The sequence below is a fragment of the Anastrepha ludens genome, chromosome 2 (assembly GCF_028408465.1).
Source record: "Anastrepha ludens isolate Willacy chromosome 2, idAnaLude1.1, whole genome shotgun sequence".
NCBI classification, from domain to species: domain Eukaryota; kingdom Metazoa; phylum Arthropoda; class Insecta; order Diptera; family Tephritidae; genus Anastrepha; species Anastrepha ludens.
Genome location: NC_071498.1, coordinates 177,784,819 through 177,797,790, shown reverse-complemented (window position 1 = coordinate 177,797,790; position 12,972 = coordinate 177,784,819). Strand labels below are relative to the sequence as shown.

The 12,972-nt window shown below is 37.0% G+C and overlaps 1 protein-coding gene across 4 annotated transcripts in view; it reads right to left on the bottom strand.

Moving 5' to 3' along the window:
• Positions 1-12,972, bottom strand: part of LOC128855936 (glycerol-3-phosphate dehydrogenase [NAD(+)], cytoplasmic) — a 60,739-nt gene that overhangs the window by 18,591 nt on the left and 29,176 nt on the right. For 3 of the 4 annotated variants that reach the window (XM_054091189.1, XM_054091192.1, XM_054091190.1), the window contains exons 4-8: positions 5,779-5,985; positions 5,516-5,704; positions 5,268-5,451; positions 5,026-5,179; positions 4,862-4,954 (exon numbers count right to left, since the gene is read on the bottom strand). In XM_054091189.1, coding sequence (XP_053947164.1) covers positions 4,862-4,954; positions 5,026-5,179; positions 5,268-5,451; positions 5,516-5,704; positions 5,779-5,985 — 827 coding nt within the window. Of the gene's footprint in view, positions 1-1,618; positions 2,198-4,861; positions 4,955-5,025; positions 5,180-5,267; positions 5,452-5,515; positions 5,705-5,778; positions 5,986-12,972 lie in introns of those variants that run through there. The other variant, XM_054091191.1, reaches the window with a different exon arrangement.

The window sequence follows — 12,972 nt, the reverse complement described above, 5'->3', positions numbered from 1 at the left end:
TTTGGTTGTAACAGTTCATAATAAATAACACCAACTTGGTCCCATCAAATACATAGCATAACCTTCGCAGCCTGAGTATTCGGCCGAAGCGACGACGTAGAAGCATGACCGGGCAGTCCCATGACTTTTTTTCTTTGGATTGCTGTAATGAATCCATTTTTCATCACTCGTCACGATGCGATGAAGACAACCCTTCCTTTTTTGCCGCTGGAGCAGTTGTTCACAAGCGAAACGTCGAAAAAACGACGTTCAACATCCCTTGGTTTTAACTCATAAGGAACCCAAGTCCTCTGTTTCTGAATCATTCCCAAAGTATGCAATCGCTTGGAAATGGATTGGCGGGTAACTCCTAATACTGAAGTAAGCTCTTCTTGCGTTTGACACGGATCCTCATTGAGCAATGCCTCCAATTCAGCGTCTTCGAAGGTTTTTGCCCTTCCTTCACGCGGGCGGCCGTCAACATTAAAATCACTGTCTTTGAAGCGACGGAACCAATCTCGGCACGTTGTTTCACTTAAAGCAGCATCTCCATTTTTGTACAAAAGTATATGATACCGAAACTAAATCACTAATATGTCGAAGCAGTTTGTTTACCATATGTCTAAGCTTGGTTTATGACGTTTAGGTTATGTTAGAATCGACTAACACACACTGTTGGCGGCATCTATTGCCAAACAGCGAGAACTTAGTCGCGCACCTAATATTAAGCTTCGAAACAGAAGTTTTTTCAATTGCTATGACGCTAAATAACGTATATAACGGAGAAAAATAGTTTTTTCTTCTTATAGCATTGACAGGCGGCGGTGTTAATTCGAATTACCGGGGCAGTTTATCTGATTAAAATTGTAGTCATTACGCAGATTAGTGAACAGCTGATTTTTTTATTGGATAGTTTTGTGAGTAGGAGATGGACCGTAGAAACAAATATGAGTATTAGCTGCACTGATACTAAAAAGTGATTGTTTATTTAAAAATTGCTATTTCTCAAACTGCTCCGCAATATCAAAAGAATTAATGAGATTTCGAACGTGTTTGTGCAAACTAGCATTACAGCCATACTATCTCATGAAAGAGAACGAGAATGGAAAATCGTAATTTTGGGTTGTAATTTATAGGGTTTTAATTTATATAATTGTGCTATAAAACAAATACTACTGTTGTGCTCATCTTATTGTTCCATAACATTAATGCTGCAATGATTATTTTCAGTCTTTCTTTTTCTTCTGTTGAAAAGTTCCATTATTTTTCATTCACAATAAACATTAACTGCCCTTTTTCGCAGTGTAGCCAGTCCTAATCCGCTTAAATTATGGGAAATAAGTCTTGTAGTTGGTGTGGATTAGTTGCACTTAATTCCTGACATAATTCCGAATTAAGTCGCTAATCCCAATTAACGTCACCGTCTGTTAATGCTATTAGGTTGACCTATCGGAAATGAAGAGCGATTTTTTCACTTAACAAATTCCATGTACGTAAATTTTTAACAAAATTGCGAAACTTAGCAATAAAGCCACTTAATACTACTTATATCCTAATGGAGTGATATGAAATGCATGATTTTTAATTAATTTTTTATAAAACCATTTCTTTTTATTATTAACAATTCTGTTATAAAAAATTATTTTTTATGAATATAACAAATACATTATTAAACATTCACGACAATAGTTATTTATAGATATTTACAAAGATGCCTCGCATACAGACAGACTTCTCAGCATAAACACTACACTACTTCATTACAAAAGCAATGTCCACAAGCACATTTACATCTGTCGGCACGAGTGTAGTGTGCAAGATGATAGATAGTTTTATGTCGAAGGAGTATCCAATTCTTCTGCTTCTAAGCACATGAGTTCGGGATATGCGATGATGAAACTGTCATGAAGTTGACTGTGTTGGTGTGCGAAAAGGTTAGGTTAGAAGTGAAGTGCGAGATCCGACATGATTGGAATTCTTATGTTTTTGCTTTTCTGTCGACGTACGTAAGGCATAACGCAATAAGAGAACATAAATAAGAGTATCATCTTATTATGCTCTCTCTCTCTCTCTCTCATACATATATGGCTTGTGCATATATTCCATTTATTTAATTTTTTTTTTTAAATCCAATCAAGAGCGATTTTGGTTTTTTTTGTGTTTTGCGAAAGTTGTTGTAAAAAATTACAACTTTGGTTGCAGATTAATAGGCTCGTCCCTAAGAAAAATGGAAAATGAGTAAAAAAGTTGTTTAGGGTTATGAGGCATGAAGAGATTTTGAGCAGTTTGATTACTAAGTTGGTTAATGATTAGTTGCTAGCAAGGCTGGAAATTGTTAGGGATTAGTAGAGGAAACATAGAATTGATGAGACATGTACACATTTTAGAGTGGGAAAATATTTGTGGGATGATATCTGTAAGAGAAATTAAAATAATTACAAAATAACGCTAATAATAGAGGCATACAAAGCAGAAGAGTACAGCTAAAAATAAACGGATTCCAACATATACAAACCTTTGAGGGAAAGGCAAGAGTAAGTAAGGGCATGAGTATCCTTCAAAGTATGTACTTTCCATCACCAGAACTAAATTTTATAAAGAATTTGGGCTTTGAGTAAATAATACGAGCATTTGCAAATGGTGGCACAGTAAGCATTTTTCACTTGGTTTAAGAGCTGTTAGAAATAGAAAGCTTCGCAGCAAAAGAATTTCACCCACCAAAAAAAAACTTCAAGTAAAAATATTTATACAAAGAACAATATACTTAGTACTGCCATAAGTTCTGTTACAAGTTGAGCCCGTTATAGATAAGAAATTATAATACTCTTTTAATGAAGTTAGTTTCATTTAATCATGCAAATATTAAAAAACAAATTAATTTTCCTTCGAAGCCTTAAAATGATTAGGCCATTCAGCTACCGCAGCACGCGCGATTTCCATGGATATTAACGTCGCTGCTCGAACCACAGATTGTTTGCGACTCTCCAAATTTCTGTGAGGTATTCGACTGGCCATGTTCTCCCATACTGACCACACACTGTAATAAAATGGATTCATATCTGGACTTCCAGACGGCCAATCTTCTGCGGCTATGATCGGAGAAATATTGTTTCTTGGCAACTGCTGGGTGGTTTTTGCCTTGTGGGCTAAAGCGGAATCTTGCTGGAAAATCCAACTATCGCCATTGAAAAAGTACTGCTCGACTGCTTCACCAAGCCTTCTAAGCCATCCGCCTGGTACTCTTTTGCCACGCCTTTTTCACAGAAATAAAGAGATGTAACACCTTTGCAGACACTCCCCGCCAAACCATTACGGAGGCTGGATGGTGACCACGCTGAACCCTTGGGACAACATTTTTTGCGTATTTAGAAATTTTAGCATAGATTTAGTGGTTCTACTTATTAAAAACTTATTCAACACTGAACATTTTCTCATCTGTGAAAATAATACTCTCATGGGCCTTGACCGCGTGCCATATTGTTGTTGTTGTTGTGGCAGCATAAACATACGGGGAATGCTGCTGGAGTGACAGTCCTTGGGCGGATATAAATCCGGATCGTTTCGTTAACGTAGAACCGACTGTTGTGGGCCCTCAAAGAAGCTGCCTGCATCTGTTGACTCTAATTTTCTTCAAGCGCGTTGTCAATAGATGACCTGTTAAGCGACGGAAGGCTTTCATATGGAAATCATCTCTAATTAGTCTTGACAGGGGATCTGACCGATACATTCATTTCCTTGAACATGATTTTCTGCTTTCTAAGGCGGTTTTTGCCAATTACTTGCTCAAACGGCTTTTATGACTGTACTGGTTCGAACCAAGCGAGGACGACCACTTCTTTTTTTGTCTGTCACTTCAGACCTTTGGGAAAAACGATCGATTGTCCCGAAATAATAAGTTTTTTTTAGCAATTCGTTAATATCACTTGCACTTTTACCACTGCAATGCGATTTACCTAAGTTCCCCACTCCATTGTTAACAAGCGAAAATTGCCATGAAACTGAGTATAATTTATGAGTGGACAATGCGTACGAACAAAATCAAAAATAACGGAGCTTTTTTTTGCGAACTTCTTCTCGCCGTATGCATTGCATAATTTGTCACAGAATTTATGGCAAGACTAAGTATAAACTTCAGAAAAAAAATGCATACAAAAACAGCGTCAGGTTGCCCCTAACTTCAATCGTATTTGGGCGTTTAAAAAATTTGCTCTCATAAACTGCCCGCAGGCTTTGATATACAAATAGCACAAGCGCAAATAGCCCCTAAATACCAAATAATATGCAAGTAGCGTAGATTTCAGCTGTCGCCGCCACCAACTATCATGCTTTGTCAGCCGCTTTAGAAGCAAAGTGAAGCGTGCAGTCTTCTAGCCAACAACGACAGTTGTTGTTGTTGTTGTAACAACATATAAATTCAGCATAAATGTTCGGGTCGCAAAAGCATTTGGTCCGATTTTCGAATATTTTGTGTAAATTTTTAGCAGGAAAGTAAGTTTTAGTGTGTAAGTTTTGATTTCAAAAATAAAATAACAAATTTTGGTGTCAAACAGAAACGTAGTTTAATTTTTATATATTTTGTGTGCCTAATAATAGTTAATAAAAATAAGCGCAAAATTAAAAGTAACGGTAATTATTAACAGGTGCAACAAAAGCAAATATGTACACATATAAATAATAAAACGTGCAACAACTTTTAACTACATAAATTACAAATTAGATCACAAAATTAGGCAAATCTATAACAGAAGCATTAAAGAGGAAATTAGTTTCATAAGTGGGAAAATTTTGATTTAAGTGGGATATATTTTTTTTAATGGGATTCCTTGATATAGAAAACTGACTGTAAGAGGAAAAAGTGCACTAAAGAACACAATCAACTTACATATGCTCAGGGTGATTACGTATGCAATCAATCAAATCTTGAACTTTCAATTGATTTGTGCAAATCTTGTGAATGGCCGTAAAGAGCGGGAATCTGTAAACGACATTAAAAGAAAATATAATTAAAATTTAGAAACTATTCACTATCACAACGCGTAGGTTTACTTGTCTTCCAAGCCCTTATTTTTCAGCATATAATTCACTTCCTCGGCGGTGGGAGGACCTTGCAATTTCTGTCCGTTCAACATCTCAATTTCCAGCTGCTCGATAGTTTTGCCAGTTTTCACGAAAGCCTCTGCAACACGCCTGTTACGGCCACCTGATAGCGGAAAGAAAATATAAAATTAAAAGAAAATTTATAAAATTAAAATAAAACTTAGAGCATTCAAATTAAATGCATGGCATACCATAGCAAGTGGTAATTAGATCAGCCACACCACAGCTCTCGAAGAACGTTGATAATTTGCTGCCTGGGTAGAAGACATCGACAAATCTTACCATTTCCATCAGACCCAAACGAATGACTGCCGCTTTGGTGTTATCACCCAAACCTAGACCATCGACGAAACCAGCGCCGGTGGCAACAATATTCTACCCAATTGGAAAAAGCGAAATTAAAACAATTTATAACAATAACTTCACACTTTTTACCAACCTTGAGTGCACCGCACACTTCGACGGCATCAGAGTCGTCCACCACAACCACACGGAAGAAATTTGCCTGGAAGAGATCGCGCAATGTTTTGGCGTACTTGACATCGCGGCAACCAATGGTGGTTTCACAGAAGTTACCCTGTGCCACTTCATTAGCCAAATTGGCACCCATGAGCACGGAGCAGGGGATCTATAAAAGATGCGTAGGTTTGTTAAGAAGTTAAAACAAAGTCAGTTCACTTGTAGGCTAAAATCTATACCGACCTTCAAATGGCGGGTAATAATGTGGGAAATAAGATCAATACCACCGCCTTGAGCCTTATCAAAGCCCTTAATCAGTGAAATGGCAATTGCATTGGGCTTAATTTTTCCCAACAGCGATTTGCAAAAGTTCGGAATGAACTGATGTGGCACAACGAAAATGAGGATGTCAGCGTTTTTGCACGCTTCAACGAGATCTGGCACAGCGACCTGGAAAAATAAATCAAAGAAATCGAGTTTTATATTTGTAAAAATGTATGTATATATGTATGTAAATATATTTATAATATTGTATGTAGACACGATTCAAAAATAAAAGGTTTGCGCAGTAAGCAACTTTCTTGTTCCCTCTACAGGGTGAACGATATGAAGTGTTACCAACTTCACACTGCTTGTATCTGCAAAACAGCTCATGACATCAACGCCAAAATTGTTCTAATGACAGTTCAATGTATTGTTTATAAGCCATCAAAAGCATTTGCGTCTCAGTTTTGTTGAATTTTTTTTTCTGTGATGGAATTCAAATAGTGTGATTGCGTTATATTTGGCTGGAAAATCACAGCCACCCATTGTTCGTGAGCTCAGTCATCTCAAAGTGAACAAAATGTTTGTGTGTCGCACTATAAAACGTTACAATGATACTGGTAGCATTGCAAAACGTTATGGAGGTGGGACCAAAACAAACCGCAGCAACGCCAGAAATGGTTCGGAAAGTGAAGGCTCGACTTGAACGAAATCCACGTCGAAGTCGAGGAAAAATTGCCAACGAACTGAAAATATCGCAAGACAGCATTCGACTCATATTGAAAAATGAGCTCAAGGTCAAGGCTTACAATTTCCAAAATGCACACGATCTTTCACCCCAGCAAAAAAAGTTCGGTGCGAAAGAGCAAAGGAGTTGTTGCGCTTGCACGAACGTGACATTGTGTTTTCTGATGAAAAAAAATTCCCAATTGAGCAGTTCCTAAACACTCAAAACGATCGTGTTTACTTGATCGAACGCTCATACGAGAATTTGAGCCTAAGTATGGCCCCTCGAAGCAATTTCCCATCGAAAGTAATGGTTTGGGCCGCAGTGACCGCTCATGGACGCTCTCCAATCGTTTTTTATCGAACCTGGTGTCAAAGTGAATGCGACTTATTGTCGGGAAAATGTTTTAGAAGCTGCTTTAGAGCTGTGGACACGCTAACATTTCGGTCGTAGACCATGAACGTTCCAACAAGACTCTGCACAGTCTCATTAAGATCGTGTGAACCAAGAATTGTTAAAAAATCATGTTCCACACTTCATTTCGTCCACACAATGGCTTTCGAATTCGCCAGACGCAAATCCGATGGACTATTCTATCTGGTCCATTTTGAAGAGCAAGTTGAGGACTAAAAAATATGCCAGTATGGATGCGTTGAAAAAAGCGATTATACGAGAATGGGCCAAAATACCTCAAGATCACATTCGCGCAGCATGCAACTCATTTTTGACCGTTTGAAGGCTATAGTCAAGGCAAAAGGTGGTCATATCGAGCTAAAGTGAATATATGTTAAAATTGTAATCATTTTTGAACAATTTTGTCTTTGAAATCAATAAAAACTAGTTTCAGACAAAAAAGTTATGGTGTTTTGAATAGGTAACACTTCATATAGTCACCCTGTAGACAAATTGGCTGCCTTAGCAAGACATTGGATTGCTAACTCTGGAAATTAAAAGTAAAAGTGGAAGAAAAGTAAAATGTGTAGAAAAACATTTCATGGTTTGCTTTCGAGCAACAACTCGCTCAATAGTTGGTATTGATATGTCCAGGATTAGTATGACATGGAATACGTCCTGACATATCGCTTAAGTCAGGACATGATAGAGTAATTGAGAATTTAAAAAGCTTTATTTCTCATAATGTGATGATTTTGAAAGAATTCATGTTTTGCAAAAGCTAGCATTTCCCAAGGAGTTACAACAGGAAGAAATCATACATAATCCCGACGCGATCGAATACATTGCAGGTTTCATTGTAAGAAAGATGGGATTGACGGAACTTGTTTCCAATGAGCCTACCTTCACATGAGTGGATATATTGCCCAGAGAAAGGTGTATACAGAGCACGTGAATGCCAACGCCGACAACAAGCAGCCTTTTCAAAACAGGAATCTAGTAATGTCGTAGGTAGGTAGGTAAGTGGTTGTCGGTTGACACACCTAGGCTTGCTGTAAGCCCATTGTGATATCACCAGGGCTGTCCCCTCTCCTCACTCTACATTGTTCTCATTGAACCCACCTGTGGCTTTAATACATCTATCAAGGCTTGTTATTTTTATATTGGCTCCTTCTACCAAGTTATTCAGGGAACTTTTTCCTAAAATATTCAGCCTTCTTCTAACTAACAAAACTACAAACTTACGTCGACAAAGCATAGTAAAATATAGAGTAAATATGTTCAAAGTTTGTTTTTAGTCAATTAAATGTATGATGAATATATTTCTTCTATGAAATAATTTTGACCCTATTTTGCTTAGGTAACATAAAAGCTTCATATTGGCGAAATTTCACAACTTCGCGATCGGTTTTAAATTTAAAAATTAATTCACAAAATATAATCTGGATTAAGTGATTGTTTTAATATCATTTTTCTATTTAAGTAAACAATAATTTTTTGCTACCATTTTTACCAAAACGAAATTAATTTTTTCCAATATCTTCACCTTCTTTAATTCAACCTTTTGTAAAGAAGTGTCAAAAGTCGAATGTAACAAGTGAGCAAATCTTTAATAATTGAAACAAAGATATTTCATAATAAATAATGTGAACAATTCATTGATTATTGATTAATTGATAATTGATTAATCATTGCGCTTCATACTGACATGAGTACCACCGAAAATGATCGATTGCGCGCGGCATAGTGCCAAATTTTGTTCCTAAGCGCCATTTGAACGTAGATCTTTTTATTTGTCATTGCTCATAACTACATTACTTGCAATAATCATAAAATAAACAATTTTTTTGTTTTTTGATAAGTATGAGGCTTTTGCCTTTGAGACTTTGCATTAGACCGATAAAGCCGTGGCTATAATGGAGTATCCATGGAGCAATAGAACGTAAATATTTTTTTATTGATATTACCGATATCTCGTGCTGAAGTGCATGCAATCGCAATCAGCTGGGGGTTTCTGCCAGTAAAATCGTATAAGAAAGAAAAAGCCGGCAAGAAAGAAAAAGTCCGCAATAAAGAAAAACTTTCAATTCAAGTGATCGATATAGTGTTTTTTTTTTAATCACATGTTATTTTGACAGTGACGAAATGAATCGTTTCACGTTTGAACAACGCTGGGAAATAGGTACTGTAAACTTATTTCCAAAGTCAATGTTGTGTAACCCCAAAAGTATGCATGTTTACGAAGTGCATTTTATCTCTGTGGCTGAGCCAACAAGAAAACCCCAGAGACTGGCAGGTTGGTGCGAATTTTGAAGCGGTGGCATCTTGGCCAATTTTTTTCCGGCCAAAGGTAAGCGCTGCAGAGCCATAATAAATGATTATTTGCAGCCGGAAATTGCAGAAACTTGATAAAAATAATTTCTCGGTACAACCGCCAGGTGACCTTCTAAGTAAACTGAATTAATTTCTATTTTTTGTTGTTGAGTTGCCACATCTATGGTTAACATTCGAACCAAAATTGTATTGTCATCGCTTGTCATTTTTAAAACCTCGCCGTATTAAGTAAAGCTATCTCTGCCCTTGTTTTCGATTTTTTACAGTTTTAAAAATGGATCTGAATTTGGAACAACGAGTTTGTATTCCATTTTGCTTCAAAAATGGATTCAATGATGCGAAAACCTTAAAAATGTTGGTAACGGTACTCGAAAGAAAACAATCGACAACCGTTTGCGAGTGGCAGGAACGCTTCTAAAGAGATTGTGAGTTCATGAAGACTTGAACACTGCTTATGGATCCGTTCTGGACATTGTAGGATTTGCGCCAAGTTGCTGAAAACTTGGTCTCAAAGGATCTGAATTTCATGCAAAAACTGGACGGCATTTAAATCGCCAAATACATGATTTTCAAGGCCGAATCCGATCCAACTTTCATGAAACTTATCAGTACAGGAGACGAGACGCGAGTTTATGAGTACGACACACAATCCAAACATCAGACGAGTGAGTGGAGAGCTCCGAATGAACCAAAACCAAAGAACCACGTCGTTTTCAGTCAAGAAGGAAAGCGATGCTCGCGGTTCTTATGGATTACAACGGATTATATACTACGAATTTTTACCAGAAGATCATCTAGTTCATAAGGACTATTTGTAGGAAAACAACGCACCAAGATAACGCACCGTCGCACAGTGCCATCGTTATCCGTAAATTTTTTACCAAAAACAAAACGAATATCATCCAGGAGTCATCGAATTTACCTGATATGACTCCCTTCATTTTTTTTCTTTTTGATCGAGTCGAAAAAACACTATGGGGTACGGGGTACGCGTTTTAACAGCCGAAAGGATGTAATGGAAAAATCGAAGACGGCTATATTCTGATGGCTATACCGAAAATAGAGTTCAAGAAATATTTCGAGTGCTAATACAAATGCTGGCCTAAGTGCGTTACAGATGATGTGGAGTACTTTGAATGCGATAATATCGCTTTTGAAGAATAAACTAATTATATTCTGGGAATTTTTTTATCTAGGTGGTATTCAGTGCAAATATGTACATGCTTTTTGGCTATATTTGAGGTTATGTAACATCAGATATTTTTTTACAAGCAGTAACAGTATGTCAAAGTCCAGCTCTTTCCAAGGTAACAACTATTTCATACATACAAAATCTTTGTTTGCTTCTAAAACATATTTTGTAGAATTTACAGTTTTTACTTATGCATTCATAAGTTAGGTTATGTTAGGTAGTGATGGTTGCCCAGAGAGTGGGCCCACTTGGACGAAAGAAGTTTGGTTCATCCTTTGTGATACCATTACAAGAGGGGGAAAGAGGTGAAGGAAAAGGACGATAGGACGAAAGGGAAAGAGGTGGGAAGGGTTGAGTGTTTGTGGACTATGAACGGTGACTAGTCTGCGGTTGTGTTAGCCTCTTTATGCTGCTGATGAAGTTCATCAGATTTTTGTTATCAAGGCCTGCTATATCAGCCGGCGCAGAAAAGAAGTGAGAACCAAGAGGCCTAAATCTTAGTCGCGCGAGAGCTGGGCAGCTAAGGCTCATAACTTACAAATGTATATATTTTGTAAGATAATAAAGAAAGATATATAAGATATAAAGAAACAAAACAACAAAGAAACTTTCTGCTACTTGGTCTTTTTGTGGGTAATTTTACATGAATTTAACACTGTACGCCAAATACAATGGAAAAAATGTAGTCTGATTCTTGGTTCAAAATTTGTGCCGACCTGTGTGATATTTAACTCCCTTTATTACATTTTCCTCGTACTTTATATTACTTTTGTTTACACAAGCAACTGCAATGTAGTGGCATTGTAATTTATTGATGACTTAGTTGTTTTGGTATTGAAAAAATTCGTATGTATGAGCAGAAACATTAGGCGTATTCTGAAATGTAAAATGTATTGGCCAACAATGCAAGCAAGACTGTTTTGTTTCTGTTCTTTCCAATTGTTTGGTGGTTATTGGAAACGAAAATAGTGTGCGAAGCGATAGGAGAAATGTGAATGAGTTCAATTAACTGTACCTGGCAAGCGTGCAAATTCGTGTGGATCAAGTGTGCTTATGTGCATATTTATAAGTTTTATAGGTGTGGGAGTTTCATATATGCGCGCAAATGTATGCATGCATGCATATATAACACGTGGGCTGAAAAGTCCCGGACCTAACAAATAAAACACTTTTTTTCTTTTGCTCAAAATTAGCTTTATTCATCAATGTAATTCCCATCAAGAACAACGCAATCATTCCAGAGTCGCTGTAATATTTCAATACCACTTTTGTAGAAGGATTTGTCTTTTGCCTCAAAATAGGCCTCAGTTTCAACGATAACCTCTTCATTAGAGCGAGCATTTTTTTTAGGTCTGCGATTAGCCAGTAGGCGCTGGGACCCAAATCTGGCAAATAGGGGGGTAGATGTGGGAGCAATTCGAGGTTGAGTTCATGTGGTGTTGCTATTGTTTTGATTGACTTGTGACGTTGCTGTTTTTGGTCAATAGTGAGCAAATGCGGCACCCACTTTGAAGAGAACTTTCTTATGGTGAAATGCTCATTCAATATAAAGCCTTTGATATTATCTTTACGATGTCAGCTAACTCACGCAACTTCGCTTTTCGATCAATCAAAACGATTTTGTGGATTTTATTGATGTTTTCTGGTTTTATCGCCTCATTTGGACGTCCACTGCGTTGTGCATCATCGGTGACTCTGCGACCACTTTTGAAGTCAGCAAACCATCGTTTTATTATTGTTTCTGATGGAGCGGTGGAGCGGAGTCCGCATACCACTTTTCAAGTCATTGCTTCTCTTGAACGGTATTTTTCCCCATCAAGAAGCGGTGCCAAATTAAAAAATGGAATTCTTTTTGATATACTGAATATCTCACGCAGTAATAGAATATCATGAAATTTTAACAGCTGTCTTTTTAGGGTTAGTAGGAACTAAAGAAAAGGTGCATGTAATAAAAATAGTGCCATCTATGTTTTAGGCCCGGGAATTTTCAGCCCCTGTGTTGATTGTATATATCGTCACCTGAAATGCAAATGGCCGCAAGAATCCAAAATTCATATTTGGATTGATTGGATTTCATGGAAATACAATATTAGAAAAAAATGTTAATTGTTTAGTGTTCGGTTTTTATGAAAAATAAAGAAACATAGATTTCCTTTCGAAAATGCTCTTAATTTAAATAACGTTTTTTTAATAACGTTTTTATCTGGTAATGATATGTAGATATATTAGCATGATGGGCTATTTGCTAGCATTTTCCATCAACACTCTCATGTCTGCCGGTTTTAGAAGTTAGTACCTAAATTCCTCAAATTTTACCCAACCAATGACTTTTTACCCCCAATTCAAGATTTTCCATAAATTACCAATAAATGACCGCGAATTCCCATTGCTCTGTCCAAAGCATAGAACATACATAGTTATATAAGGTGGCTCAAAATTAATCACCTTATCGGAAGATTTTTAATTTTTACAAATGACGTCGTACGCCAATCATATTTGACACTTGTGAACTAGACGAACAATGGAG